Source organism: Parasteatoda tepidariorum, chromosome 3, assembly GCF_982258835.1.
Source record: "Parasteatoda tepidariorum strain Cologne lab strain chromosome 3, Ptep-v5.0, whole genome shotgun sequence".
NCBI lineage: Eukaryota > Metazoa > Arthropoda > Arachnida > Araneae > Theridiidae > Parasteatoda > Parasteatoda tepidariorum.
In genome coordinates, this window is record NC_141757.1 from 42,734,706 (window position 1) to 42,750,620 (window position 15,915).

A 15,915-nucleotide genomic window follows, 5' to 3' on the forward strand; every position below is an offset into this window, starting at 1 on the left:
GAATCTAATATAAGGAAAACTTCAGAAGTGCAGAATTCTTGAGCTCTGAAAAAACCTATGTTCATTATTATTGCAAATATTATAATAAAATATCTTTTAGGTTACGCTTCCAATAGAATTCGAACTTAGCTTGAATGAATTAGACTGGCTTAGTTTGAATTTATCATAATATTATAATTTAACTCTTTAAATTGATTTTTTTAAGTGTCAGCAAAATATTTCATTATTGAAAATCAAATCTCTAGTAATCATAAAATTAATAATAAAATCTTTAATTTTTAATTGAAAAATTCTAAAGAATAATTAAAATTTGAATAGTTTTATTTAAATGAAGTATTTATTGTCAATGCTTAAAATTTTTTACTTCACGAGAAAACGTAAATATTTATCATTTGAACTTATCATAGATTCAAATAATTTTTTGAAGGTATCACATCAGATTTTAAAACATTTTCAAGTGAAATCTAGGCTTAACGGATAAAAAAGTATCCGCTTATGAATTTTGCGTTTACGGGAAGGGTACCCCAAGTTTAACACCCTAAATTGTTTTTTGAATATTTTCAAAGATATAGATAAATTTATCTACAAGGAGAGATATCTAAACTTTAAAAAATATTTTTTGATCAGAAATAATGTATAAAAACTTTTGATATAAATATATAGTTCTAGATGTAGCTGCAGATCAAAGAAAATAATTAAATAACTGTGTTAAACACAGTCTTCAAATTGATAAGAAAGTAAAAGATATTTTCGGTGGGAAAGTAAAGTGATTGACTTAGCACGCGAATCGTCGGGCTACCAAAGGAGGGGAGATGTCCCCTCCGCTTAGGATTAAAATTTTAATGGCATGTCTTAGGATAATCCTCCCGGATTTTCCAGGATCATCGCGTTGTGTGGCAATAGTGCATAGGTAAATAAACTACGTTAAAATTGAAAGTAAATAGACTATTAACTATAATATATTTTTCTGTTTATTTAATTCTGTGACACAATAGATTTTATCATTGAAGATGCTACTAGAGACTACATTGGCAATTTCACGAAACACAAATATGTAGAAATTATAAGCAATAACACTTATCTGATAAAATCTTCTGTTAGTTTATTATGATTAAGGGTTTATGTCAATCACATTAACATGCATCATATAGAGATACGTTTTAAGAATAAGAAAATAATGAGAATTATATATGAGAATTATTAACTTACGTATCAAGACAAAATGCATTTTGTGTTTTATTTCTACTCGACACTTTTTTCAGAAAAAAAGATATAAAATGAAGTAAAAGCATAACGAGATAAACTCATCATCTGAAAAGTAGTTAAATTAATTTCCACATTGATTTGTTGAAGTAGTATTTTGAAAAGTATTTAAATTTCGTCATATTTCGGAAAAAAAATATGCTACTCTTTGTTACAGTTCTTAACGTTTGAGGGAAAAACCTTCATATATTCCATCGTGCTTATAATGAGTGATATCTGAAGTTAGATGTAAATGATAAATTGATTTTCAAACGCCCATCCAGAATGCACTGATTTGAATATATGGACGACTTTTAAAATTCTTAGCTGACAGTTTAAATTTGTTGACTCTAGGCGTAACTGGTTCTGAAATTGACACACAGTTAACATCTGGCACACGCAAACTTTTCTTTTTATTACCATAAACTGTTTCAAGTTTCGCGGCAAAAATGGTTAAATAACTATTTATTTCATTGTTATTTCCCCATATACAACCAAAACAGTCAAATAACCATAAGAAGATGATATTCAAAATGTTAAGAGTCGGAAAAAAAACTTATTGATATATTTTTCCTAATACTGTTTAAGAATCAGTATTGTTTCCGCTCCCGTTGGGACCCACCTTATGAACCCATTTTGATCTGCGCAGCTGTGTACTTACAGGGGCAGAAAGCTAATCGGCGACAATTTCACCTGTCGATTTTATAATCAGCTGAACAGGGGTCCGAATCTCTGCGTTGATGCCACCATATTTCTTTCATACCTTCTATACAATAAGAGTTTTAAGTGTTCCGGACTCTTCAAACTTTGACCTTGGGCTAATGGAATACGAAATTATTATCCAGGCATAAATGGGGTAGTAACCACAAAGTTCTAATTCTCATTTAAGTTTAATTTTAATGGTTTAAAAATTATGCTAGTTGTAAGCAGTAACAAAACCGAAACAGTTTTCTTTTCACGGTTTCTTAACCATACCAGTTGTAAATGGTTTCAAAACCATAACGGTAAAAAAAACAGGTTCCTGAGCATAAACTTTATGGTTAATCGGATGGACAGACTGCTGCTGTTCATTTTACTGTAATTTGAGAATAAAAACTCTTACAGAGTAGACGTAATATATACATTTATTTTAAACGTAACATCGATATTTGTTTTTGATATAAGATTTATTTAATGTGTTGAACGCAATTTCTAGTAATCATAAATTTTTCATGACGGTTTAGAAATGTCTACAACTCCCGGTAAGTTTTTTTGGCATCTAACACTTATTTTCATCAATATGAATTTTCATATTTGGTCTAACAATAAAAAATAATATTTCCTAACTGATTGAAATATCATAAATCATTTTCCTGTTTTTTAAGAATGCTTACAATTCCGTTCATTTTACTGTAATTTTAGTATGAAAACTCTTACAGTGTAGACGAAATATATACTTTTATTTTAAACGTAACCATTATATTTGTTTTAGATGTAAGATTTACTTAATGTGCTAAACACAATTTCTGTTAATTATAACATTTTCTTGACTGTTTAGAAATGTCTACCACACCCGGTAAGTTTTATTTAACATCTAAAACTTATTTTCATTAGTCTGAATTTTCATATTTTGTCTCACAATTAAAACCTCTATATTTGTTTTAGATGTAAGATTTATTTAATGTGTTAAACGCAATTTTTATTAATTATAAATTTTTCATGGTGGTTTAGACATGTCTACAACTCCCGGTAAGTCTTATTTAACATCTAACACTTATTTTCATTAACCTAAATTTTCATATTTTGTCGAACAATGAAAAAAAAGTATTTCCAAACTGATTGAAATAACATAAATCATTTTCCTGTTTTAGTAAGAATGTGCACAATTCATTTTTAATAGAAAACCTAATTTTTTTAATTATATCCATATTGAAGTCGAATTTCCCTATTAATCGCAATAAAAATATACAAATTTAAAAGTTTATTAATCTAAGTAATAAGCAACTTGAGGAAGAAAGATTTTGTGAAATATAATAACTAGTCTTTATTTTCTTGCTTAAAATTTGTGTTAAAAGATTAATATAATTTTTCAATAAGGAAATTAAATAAAGTTCGCAAAGCATTATGTTTGTTTGCAGAGAGTAGAAGAAAACTATTAAGAGAGTTAAGAAAATGTGTAAATCTTTTAAATATCGCACTATATGACATGTTTTTCAAATAAGGCATTAAGTTTTAACAGTTTTTTTAAATTTCTTTTAAAGAAGCCGTAAATATTATTTTTTGTTTTAAAAATATCAGAATAAACTTTTGCAATATTAATCTTTCTTATTTTAAACCCTTCTCTGAACGTTATAAATCATAAGGGAAGTATTAACTATCCTATTCTTTCTAAGTTTCGTTAAAAACTATTTCTGGTAAATTATAATGTTGACATCTTTTTTTTCTATTTTATAGAAATGTCAACTACACCCGGTAAGCATGAGAAAAAATATTCCGCTTTCACATCTCTTATAAACATATTACTGTGCAAGAATACGACTTTTAATGGGGTCTAATGTAAGGAAAATTGAAAAGTGCGGAAATCTTGAGTCCTGAAATCCCCATGTTTATAATTATTGTAAATATTATAATTAAATATCTTTTAGATTACGCTGCCAATTTAATTACGAACTTAGTTTGAACGACTTAGACAGACTTAGTTTTAATTTCACATAATACTATATTTTTACTCTTTAAATTTATTTTTTTAAGAGTCAGAGATACATTTCATGATTGAAAATCAAATCTCTAGTAGTAATAAAATTAATAATAAAATCTTTAATTTTTAATTGAAAAATTGTAAGGAATAATTAAAATTTGAAAAGTTTTATTTAAAAAAATCATTTATTGCTAATGCTTAAAATTTTTTGCTTTGCGAGAAAGAGTAAATATTTATCATTTGAACTTTTCTTAGATTCAAAATTTTTTGAAGGTATTATATCATATTTTAAAACATTTTTATGTGACACCTCGGCTAAACGGACATTCTTGGGACAAAAAAATGTCCTCTTATGAGAGTTGTCCGTTTACAGGAAGGATACTCTAATAACGAAGTTAATCACCATAAGTTGTTTTTCTGAATATTTTCAAAGATATAGATAAAATTATTTACAAGGATAGTTATTTAAACTTTAAAAAATATTTTATTTATAAGAAATAATGTATATAAAAGTTTGATATAATTATATAATTCGGATCATCGAGCTACCAAAGGAGAGGCAGAGACCTAATAGATGACAATCTAATCTGCCAGTTTCATAATCGGCTGACTAGGGGTTCGAAAATCAGCGTACCATATTTCTTTCATACCTTCAATACATTATCAGTTTTGAATGTTCTGCACTCTTCAAACGTTGACCATGGGCTAATAGAATACGAAATTACTATTCAGGCATAAATGGGGTAGTAACCACAGAGTTCTAATTTCCATTTAAGTTTCGTTTTAATGGTTCAAGAACTATGCTAGTTGTAAACGGTAACAAAACCGCACAGTTTTCTTTTTGCGGTTTTTTAACCATACCTGTTGTAAACTGCGCAAGTATAATGTTAAAAAAAACATGTTCCTAACCATAATTTTTATGGTTAATCAGATGGACAGACTGTGGCCGGTCATTTTACCGTGATTTGAGAATAAAAACTCTTTCCAGTGTAGATGTAATATATATTTTTTATTATTTTAAACGTAATCTTTATATTTGTTTCAAATGTAAGATTTATTTAAAATGTTAAACACAATTTTTATTAATTATAAATTTTTAATGACGGTTTAGAAATGTCTACAACTCCCGGTAAGTTTTATTTCATTTACACTTATTTTCATTGGTCTGAATTTTCTTATTTTGTCTAACAATTAAAAAGTTTATGTTTGTTTTAGATGTAAGATTTATTTAATGTGTCAAACGCAATTTCTATTAATTATAAATTTTTCATGACGGTTTAGAAATGTCTACAACTCCCGGTAAGTTTTATTTAGCATCTAACACTTATTTTCATTAATCTAAATTTTCATATTTCGTCTAACAATAAAAAAATATATTTCCTAACTGATTGAAATATCACAAATCAATTTCCTGCTTTTTGTAAGAATGCCTACAATTCCGTTCATTTTACTGTAATTTGAGTATGAAAACTCTTACAGTGTAGACGTAATATATACTTTTAATTTAAACGTAACCTTCATATTTGTTTTAGATGTAAGACTTACTTAATGTGCTAAACACAATTCCTATTAATTATAACATTTCCTTGACTTTTTAGAAATGTCTACAACACCCGGTAAGTTTTATTTAACATCTGACACTTATTTTCATTAGCATAAATTTTCACATTTTGTCTAACAATTAAAATCTTTATGTTTGTTTTAGATGTAAGGTTTATTTAATGTGTTAAACGCAATTTATAATAATTATAAATTTTTCATGATGTTTAGAAATGTCTACAACTCCCGGTAAGTTTTTCTTAACATCTAACACTTATTTTCATTAATCTGAATTTTCATATTTTGTCGAACAAAAAAATATATTTCCTAACTGATTGAAATAACATAAATCATTTTCCTGTTTTTGTAAGAATGTCTACCATTCCGTTCATTTTACAATAATTTGAGTATGAAAACTCTTACAATGTAGACGTAATATATACTTTTAACTTAAACGTAACCTTCATATTTGTTTTAGATGTAAAATTTACTTAATGTGCTAAACACAATTCCTATTAATTATAACATTTCCTTGACTTTTTAGAAATGTCTACAACACCCGGTAAGTTTTATTTAACATCTGACACTTATTTTCATTAGCCTAAATTTTCATATTTTGTCTAACAATTAAAATCTTTATGTTTGTTTTAGATGTAAGATTTATTTAATGTGCTAAACGCAATTTCTATTAATTATAAATTTCTCTTGATGGTTTAGAAATGTCTACAACTCCCGGTAAGTTTTTTTTAACATCTAACACTTATTTTCATTAGTGTGAATTTTCATATTTTGTCTCACAATTAAAACCTTTATATTTGTTTTAGATGTAAGGTTTATTTAATGTGTTAAACGCAATTTATAATAATTATAAATTTTTCATGATTTTAGAAACGTCTACAACTCCCGGTAAGCTTTATTTAATATCTAACCCTTATTTTCATTACTCTGAATTTTTATATTTTGTCGAACAAAAAAAATATTTCCTAACTGATTGAAATAACATAAATCCTTTTCCTGTTTTTGTAAGAAAGTCTACCATTCCGTTCATTTTACTATAATTTGAGTATGAAAACTCTTACAGTGTAGACGTAATATATACTTTTATTTTAAACGTAACCTTTGTATTTGTTTTAGATGTAAGATTTACTTAATGTGCTAAATACAATTCCTATTACTTATAACATTTTCTTGACGGTTTAGAAATGTCTACAACACCCGGTAAGATTTATTTAACATTTAACACTTATTTTCTTTAGTCTGAATTTTCATATTTTGTCTAACAACTAAAACCTTTATATTGGGTTTTGATGTAAGATTTATTTAATGTGTTAAACGCAATTTCTATTAATTATAAATTTTTCATGACGGTTTAGAAATGTCTACAACTCCCGGTAAGTTTTATTTAACATCTAACACTTATTTTCTCTAATCTAAGTTTTTATATTTTGTCTAACAATAAAAAAATATATTATCTAACTGATTGAAATAACATAAATCAATTTCCTGTTTTTGCAAGAATGCCTACAATTAATTTTTAATAGAAAACCTAATTTCTTTAATTATATCCAAATTGAAGTCCAATTTCACTATTAATCGCAGTAAAAATATACAAATTTAAAAGTTTATTAATCTAAGTAATAAGCAACATGAAGAAGAAAAATTATGTAAAATATAATAGCTAGTCGTTATTTTCTTGCTTAAAGTTTGAGTTAAAAGATTAATATAATTTTTAAATAAGGAAATTAAATAAAGATCGCAAAGCTTTATGTTTGTTTACAGAGAGTAGAAGAGTTGAATGTTAAGAAAATGTGTAAATATTTTAAATATCGCACTATATCTCATTCATAATAACATGTTTTTTAAATGAGGCATTAAGTTATAACAGTTCTTTTTAATTTTTTTTAAGAAGCCGTAAATATTATTTTTTATTTTTAAATATCGGAAGAAACATTTGCAACATTAATCTTTTTTTATTTTAAACCATTTTCTGAACATTCAAAATCATGTGGGAAGTATTAACTATCCTGTTTTTGCTAAGTTTCTTTAAAAATTACTTCTGGTAAATAATAATGTTCACATTTTTTTTCTATTTTATAGAAATGTCAACTACACCCGGTAAGCATGGGAAAAACTATTACGTTTTCCCAAATTTTGTAAATATATTACTGTACAATAAATACGACTTTTAAGGGGATCTAATATAAGAAAAGCTTTAAAAGTGCAGAAATTTTGAGTCCTGAAAAACCCATGTTTATAATTATTGTAAATATTATATTTAAATATCTTCTAGATTGCACTTCCAATTTAATTCGAACTTATTTTGAACGACTTATACTGACTTTGTTTGAATTTCTTATAATACTATATTTTTACTCTTTTAGTTGATTTTTTTAAGCTTCAAAACAATATGCTTTAATAACGTAAAGTAGTTTCACTTCATGAAATCGTGAAATATATTTTTTGCTATTTTTTGTCTCTTTTTGTTCGGAAATAATTAGTTAAATTTAAAATTAAGACTGTTTTTTTTTTATTTAAATTTAAAATAAAACGCTTATACAGTCAGTAAAATATACTGACTGTACAATAGTTTTGAGGAAACAAAAGTGTAATATATTCAATTTATTTTTATAAGCATTATCAGAACACTGTTTTTAATCAAAAATAGGATTCTGACAGTATTTAAGATTGAAACAAATACTATAAAAACGATGCTATGACAAAAAAAAACACTGAAATTAATTTTTTATATAATTTTATAAAAACAAATTAATTAATTAAGTATAACGTTTAATAATAACAGTCAAACTTTACTAACAAATAAAATTAATTAATTAATTAATTTATCATAAAAGTTGTTGTTAATCTGCTTTAAAGTTGCCATTTTTTGATGTAATGTAGAAACAAAAAGGATTATTGAAATTTTTAGCAATGGCTCGCAAGTCTTCTACCTTTAATCTGTCTTGTGTGCAATGATTGTGTACAGATTAAACAAGCTATTTCACAATGCCGTTTTCCTTGCTTAATGAACTCCAAAATAGCAGATACTTGACAGATCTTCTGCTTGACTGTGTAAAAATGTAAAAAAAAAAAACTAAATTACGATCTATGTTATAAAATATTTTATAATTATAGTAGAAGACAAAAATATATTAACACAAATATAACAAGAAATTAAATAGGATCTATGATGTGTTACATTTGTCAAATCTTTTTGTTTCTGCTGCACCATGTGTATTTAATGAAAATGCTTAATAATTCATTCTATAGAGATTATATGGACATTTTAAATTTAAACAAACATTTTATGGTTATTGCTACAGTTTTACTATGTTAAAAAGAACATCTACTCATAGGGAAGACATAAAACGATTCAAATAGAAAAAAACAACTTTTATTAATAGTACCAATTATTTCAAAACATTTTCTTATAAACAGCGTTGACACAACATAATACAAATAATTTATTTCGCTTTAAAAAGAGTAATTAAGCTTTAATGCTTATTCAATAAATGTTGACAATATTTGTTTAAAATTTGATTAAAAGTGTAAGTGGTCTATTGTTTGTGTATCAAAGAAAATAAACTAAAAGTCCCTAAACTACAGTATTAGGAATTTTCGTTCATTAAATATAAGTTTCATATTTGCCATACTAAAAACTTAAATACAATATTAAATTATCCTTTTTTTCTTAATATTTCAGAAATGTCAACGACTCCTGGTAAGCACACTAAAAATGAATGTTCAAAACATTCAAACTTTTCTTTTCTTACTACGAAATCTATAACTACATTCAGAGAGAGTATTTTGTCAAATTGAGAAAATTCTTATCCTCACTTGGTCAAGGATATTAATTATGTATAAGTCAATTATAACTATGGAAATCGAATTGTTCTGGCTTATTCTGTATAATATTAGGAAACGTCAAAAAAATTCACTGGAAAATGCCCTGGCTTAAGAATTTCTTTTTAAAAATAATCTATAAAGTCAAAAATTCTTAAAATTTATCAAAATCAAAAATTCAATTATTAAGCATATCATAAATAAAAGAAGCAAGAGCGAAGGACTTCTCAGCCAATGCCAAGATATGAACCTGTGACACATGACTTTCTTGAATTCTAACCATTCTAACAGCCCATCATATTGTGCAAATCACTTTAAAATCAAACAAAAAAATATGCCGAGATTTCTCAGAACGAGATTAATGAGGATTCAATTTCACAATGAAGGAATATTCAAAAGTTCAAGTATCGCTGAACTTTGAAAAAGTTTACAATCAATAAAAGATATTTTTTTATCTTTATGGCTATTTAAGTCTTTTATTATTGATGAATCTAAGAATAGCTTATTGTGTAAATTATTGTAGTATTTCAAATGTATTTGAATCTTTATTTAATTTTTAGAACAACCTTTTCACAAAATGACAATCACGTAATTTATAAAGAAAATTTCTCCTTTCTATAAAAAATAATACACTAACTCATTTATTTTTATGTGATGTCTACAACTCTTGATGAGGATTCATTTTTAATCAATATCATAAACTTTTTAAGGAGTATTTTGGACGATTTGTAATAAGAACAATTACAGAAAATGTAGAAAAAATTAAGTCATTATTAAGAAAATAAAGCAAAAATTGTAATGTACATACGTAATCATACGTAACCATATAATATTATGAAACAAACCTGGATTAAAAACTTTTTGAAAAAAACATTTTTTTGAAATTCTATAGAACTATAAAAACGTATAAATCTACTAAAACCAAAAATTGTGTGAGGTTACGTATGCATCAATTTTAAATAAAAAAAAACAATATATTTGAAAATAAAGGCCTGTAATATCCTCTAGCATTTTTCCCCTTCACTTTTCATTAATTTCTACCAACCTTTGTTTAAAAAACACACTCAACATAAATAAACATGCTTTCAACATTTTAATCGAGCTTTATTTAAACTGTAGAAGCAAAATATTATAATGAATATTTAAAAACGCTAAACTCTTAAAAGTTGCTAAAACTCTTAACACTCTGAATACATTTCTTATTAAAATATATAAATGATACATAAGTCAGGTATCATTTCTTCCTTCAAATAAATAAGATACATAAAATCAAATCCACTAATTTTCTTTCGAAAGTATTAACTTGCTTACATAATTATTTACGTTTGACCTTTGTACATATGCGTCAATTGCTAACCTATTTTTATTATATTAGTGTAAGCAAGCTATTAAAATTCAAGCCTTTTTTTTAGAAATGTCTACAACTCCAGGTAACACTATTTTACGTATACTTGCTATCACAAATGTATTGGTTTATTTCAATTTTGAACGTATTGTTATACATTTTGAAACTAAATACAAATAAATCAATTTCTTTCAAAATAGGTTCATGTATATTTTAAATATCTTAGTATTTATGAAGTATAAGTAAAGCATCTTAAATATATTTTCTGAAATGCACCCGAACTATTTTTCTTAATTACAGCAAGATCTATATAGAAATATAAATAAACCCTCATCTCAAATAGGGTTGTTTTTTCTGACTAATCCTATCTGTAATGAAATAATTAGGCTTCATTTTTATAATTTCAAAGTTGCCTCTCACTCTACTAAAAGTTCTCGATTACCATTGCATACCTTTTAAAAATATTGTATGTGACTTTTTTCACTTTTTTAATCTGAAATATATTTCTTGAGTTATTTGACCACTTCCAAACTATTTTCACATGTTGTATGATATACTAATATATGATAGCTCACGATCCATAATTTTCTAATTACCGTCAGATTATAAAAAAACTGCAAGCTCAATTACCTTATGTGTTTTGCGAAAATGTGACATGTGGCAGATATAAAATTATTAAATGTATTAATGGTAATAGTTACAATTAGCCGTACATATTGTTATACATTATTAGACATATGAAATATACAGTGTGCAAAGTAAAAAAAAACTAAAACCCCTAAATATTTTTATCTAAAAATCAGATTTTACATTTATCACTCAATCTTAAGTATTTGAGAGCAAAACTTTGAATGTTTAATAAAGTTGTGCATATGAATCACAGACAAAAACTCAGACACAAATCAGAAAAAGGAGCTTGTATCACAAAAGGAACTTATCCTGAATAAACATACCTTTTTTTGATGGATTCGGGATCTTCGCCCTCAAAACGTGAGGGGCTTACAGCTGATATTTACATGACATACTTCCAAAAACTTTTTGAACAAAAATATTAATTTAGTTAGCAAAAAATAAAAATTTAAAAATATAATTTCTTTGAGATGGGGAAATACGAAAAAAGTTAAATGAACATCACGAGTTAAAAATTTCAGACCTTTTTCGTGCCTAAACTTTTGGGACAATGATTTCCAGGTTGCGACTACCTTTCATATTTTACGAGTCAAACTGAACCAGGGGAAAAATAGGCATGATGAACAAAAGACACAACGTTAGCTAAAAATATATATTGCGTTAATATTTATTTAAATTTAAGATTAGACACTCCAAATGTTTAGATTGCGACCTGCTAAGTTGGAATCCTATTTTTTTTATCAAAAGTTATCGAGCAAGGGCAATTTTTTTATTTTGCGCGATGTGTAATCCTTCTGCTTTGTAGAAGGTTTTGTTTGGTAAAAGTTATTTTCTTTCTTAAATTAAGGTGGATTGCATAAAATATAGCTTCTGAATGAAAAAAACATAATTGTGTTGATTCTGAATTTCATACTAAAATCATTTTTTTATATGAAATTAGTATATATTTTTTCCCCTTTTACTTTTATAAACTTTCTATACTTCTTTCTCCGATAAAAATAAAGTGAAGTTATAACTAAAGTGAATTTATTCGCATTGATAATCATGAATGCGACTTTAGTTTCTTATAAGAAAAATTGATTTTTTATAAAATCTTTAAAATTTCTTAACTTTCAGTCTTAAATTTCAGAAAAATCCACAACTCTTAATTAGTAATATTTTTAATGAGTTTCTTTCCTCTGATTCTGTCTTTATTTTAAACATCTATTTTTCGATATTCTTTTTCATTTTTGTTAAATGTTTCAACTCTAAAGAAACAAGAAAATAATTTCAAATCATAAGATTCTTATATACAGAAATACCTCTCTTACTCTTTTTATAAAATAAACTCAATTGTTTTGTGTATTTTGTTTACATATGAAGAACCTTAAAATAATGGTTTAAAAAAATAAATGATTTTTTTATAATTAAGACTTAAATTTCATATAAATAGTTTTTTTTATAAATTATTTGGGATTTTGAATTTCCAATCTAAAATTTCAGAAAAGTCCACAACTCCAGGTAAGTACTGATTTAAACGTTGATAATTTTTCCAGATTATTTATTTCCTTTAAACTACTATTTTTTATATATTCCTTTAAAATTTCACCTCTTATTGTTTCAACTTCAAGGAAAACTAAAAAATAGTTTGAAACCATAAAATTGTCATGAGCAGAGAATCCTCTTTCATTGTCTTTTAAAAATTAATTAAAATTATTAAAATATATTTTATATGAAGAAAACCTTATATTAATTAAAAAGTGATTAATCTGATGCTTAACTTGCTTTCAAATAAAATCGAAATTTTAAAAATTATTTTTAATTTTCAATTTTCATTCCCAATTTCCATTCATTCCAAAACTAATGTTTCAGAAAAGTCAACAACTCCTGGTTAGTATTAATTTCAATGATATTTCTTTCCTCTGCTTTTTCATTTTCTTTAACCTTCTTTTATCTATTTTTTTTTCAAATTCTGCTTTTTAATGTTTCAATTGATTTCTTTGTAATTTACGATCTTAAACCTGCGATCTAAAATTTCAGAAAAGTCAACAACTCCTGGTTAGTATCTACCTCAATGATGATTCTTTACCCAATTTCTTTAATTTCATTAACCAGCTTTTATTTAAATTCTTCGGAAAATTCATTTTTCAATGTTTTATTAATTTTTACGAATTATGTACGATCTTAAATTTTCTATCTAAACTTTCAGAAAAGTCCACAACTCCAGGTCAGTATCAATTTTAATGATGATGAATCATCCAGAATCCTTACTACCTATAACCCTATTTTACCGATATTCCATTTAAGCTTTGTTTTTCAATGTTTCAAATGATTCTTGAGAAATTACATAAATTAAATTTTAAATTTTAAATTTCAGAAAAGTCCACAACTCCTGGTTAGTATCAATTTTAATGCTCTATAATCACTCAGCTTTCTGACTTCCTTTAACCATCTTTTATTGATTATTTTATTGATTATTATAAAAAAAACTTCTTAATGTTTCATTTGATTTTTGTGAACTATCTTACATTTTTAATTTCAAATTTTAGAAAAAACTACAACTCCTGGTTAGTATTAATTTCAATAATGATTCTATTCTTAACTTCATGACTCCCTTTAACTATTGATATTCTTTTGAAATTTTGTTTTTCAATGTTATAATTACTTTTTTATGAATTATTTATCATCCTAAATTTTCAATTTAAAATTTCAGAAAAGTCTACAACTCCTGGTTAGTATCAATTTTAATGGTTATTTATCTACCAGCTTCCTTACTTCTTTTAACCATCTCTTATTGATTTTCCTCTTAAAGTTTGCTTTTCAATGTTTCAATTGATTTTTTTTAAGCTTAGATGTTCATTTAAAAATTTCAGAAAAGTCTACAACTCCTGGTTAGTATCAATTTCAATGATGATTATATTTTTAACTTCTTGTCTCCCTTCAACTATTGATACTCTTTTGAAATTTTGTTTTTCAATGCTGTAATTATTTTTTATGAATTGTATACCATCTTAAATTTTCTATTTAAAATTTCAGAAATGTCCACGACCCCTGGTTAGTATCAAATTTAACGATGATTCATCACCCAGCTTCTTAACTTCCTGTAACCATCTTTTATTTATATTCTTTTGAAATTTCATTTTTCAATGACGTAATTATTTTTAACCAATTAAATATGATCCTAAATTTTAAATTTAAAATTTTAGAAAAGTCTACTACTCCTTTTTAGTATCAATTTTAACGATTATTTATCTACCACCTTCCTTCCTTACTTCCTTTAACCATCTTTTATTTATATTCTTTTGAAATTTCATTTTCCAATGTTGTAATTATTTTTAACGTATTAAATACGATCCTAAATATTTAATTTAAAATTTCAGAAAAGTCCACAACTCCCGGTTAGTATCAAATTTAATGATGAATCATAACCCAGCTTCTTAACTTCCTATAACCATCTTTTACTTACATTCTTTTGAAATTTCAATTTTTAATGTTGTAATTTTTTTTAACCAATTAAATATGATCCTAAATTTTTAATTTAAAATTTCAGAAAAGTCTTCTACTCCTTTTTAGTATCAATTTTAACGATTATTTATCTACCACCTTCCTTACTTCCTTTAACCATCTTTCATTTATATTCTTTTGAAATTCTATTTTTTAACATTTTAATTATTTTTAACGATATAAATATGATCCTAAATTTTTAATCTAAAATCAGAAAAGTCTACAACTCCTTTTTAGTATCAATTTTAACGATTATTTATCTACCACCTTCCTTACTTCCTTTAACCATCTTTTATTTATGTATTTTTTGGAAATTTAATTTTTCTATGTTGTAATCATTTTTAACGAATTAAATATGATACTAAATTTTTAATCTAAAATTTCAGAAAAGTCTACAACTCCTGGTTAGTATAAATTTTAACGATTATTTATCTACCACCTTCCTTACTTCCTTTAACCATCTTTTATTGACATGCCCTTTAAATTTGGCTTTTCAATGTTCAATTTAATGTTTTAAATGTTAAATTTAAAATTTCAGAGAAGTCCACAACGCCTGGTTAGTATCAATTTTAATGATTTTCAATTACTCAGCTTCCTTACTTCCTTATTGATTATTCTTTTTAAATTTTGTTCGATGTTTCATTAGAGTTTTGTTAACTATCTTATATTTTCCATTTAAAATTTCAGAAAAGTCTACAACTCCTGGTTAGTATCAATTTAAATGATGATTCTATTCTTAACTTCTTGACTCCCTTTAGCTATTGATACTCTTTTGAAATTTTGTTTTTCAATGTTGTAATTAATTTTTATGAATTATTTACCATCTTAAATTTTCAATTTAAAATGTCAAAAAAGTCTACCATCCCAGGTTAGTATTCAATTTAATGATGATTCATCACCCAGCTTCTTAACTTCTTATTACCATCTTTAATTTATTTTCTTTTGAAATTTAATTTTTCAATGTTGTAATTATTATTAAGAAATTAAATATGATCCTAAATTTTAAATCTAAAATTTCAGAAAAGTCTACAACTCCTGGTTAGTATCAATTTTAAAATTTTTTAAATTTCCCAGCTTCCTTACTTCCTTTAACCATCTTTTAATGACATTCCTTTTAAATTTTACGATTATTTATCTACCAGCTTCCTTACTTCCTTTA

General features: G+C 25.4%; 1 protein-coding gene across 1 annotated transcript in view; it reads left to right on the plus strand.

The window, feature by feature from the left end:
* LOC107444703 (uncharacterized) overlaps positions 1-15,317 on the plus strand; it is a 24,519-nt gene extending 9,202 nt beyond the window's left edge. Inside the window, exons 8-28 of the mRNA XM_087160092.1 lie at positions 2,466-2,483; positions 2,780-2,797; positions 2,953-2,970; positions 3,676-3,693; positions 5,031-5,048; positions 5,201-5,218; positions 5,518-5,535; positions 5,690-5,707; positions 6,003-6,020; positions 6,176-6,193; positions 6,347-6,364; positions 6,659-6,676; positions 6,832-6,849; positions 7,556-7,573; positions 9,159-9,176; positions 10,711-10,728; positions 12,756-12,773; positions 13,125-13,142; positions 13,293-13,310; positions 13,462-13,479; positions 15,295-15,317. Coding sequence (XP_087016218.1) covers positions 2,466-2,483; positions 2,780-2,797; positions 2,953-2,970; positions 3,676-3,693; positions 5,031-5,048; positions 5,201-5,218; positions 5,518-5,535; positions 5,690-5,707; positions 6,003-6,020; positions 6,176-6,193; positions 6,347-6,364; positions 6,659-6,676; positions 6,832-6,849; positions 7,556-7,573; positions 9,159-9,176; positions 10,711-10,728; positions 12,756-12,773; positions 13,125-13,142; positions 13,293-13,310; positions 13,462-13,479; positions 15,295-15,317 — 383 coding nt within the window. The remainder of the gene's footprint in view (positions 1-2,465; positions 2,484-2,779; positions 2,798-2,952; positions 2,971-3,675; positions 3,694-5,030; positions 5,049-5,200; positions 5,219-5,517; positions 5,536-5,689; positions 5,708-6,002; positions 6,021-6,175; positions 6,194-6,346; positions 6,365-6,658; positions 6,677-6,831; positions 6,850-7,555; positions 7,574-9,158; positions 9,177-10,710; positions 10,729-12,755; positions 12,774-13,124; positions 13,143-13,292; positions 13,311-13,461; positions 13,480-15,294) is intronic.
* The last annotated feature ends 598 nt before the right edge of the window (positions 15,318-15,915 follow it).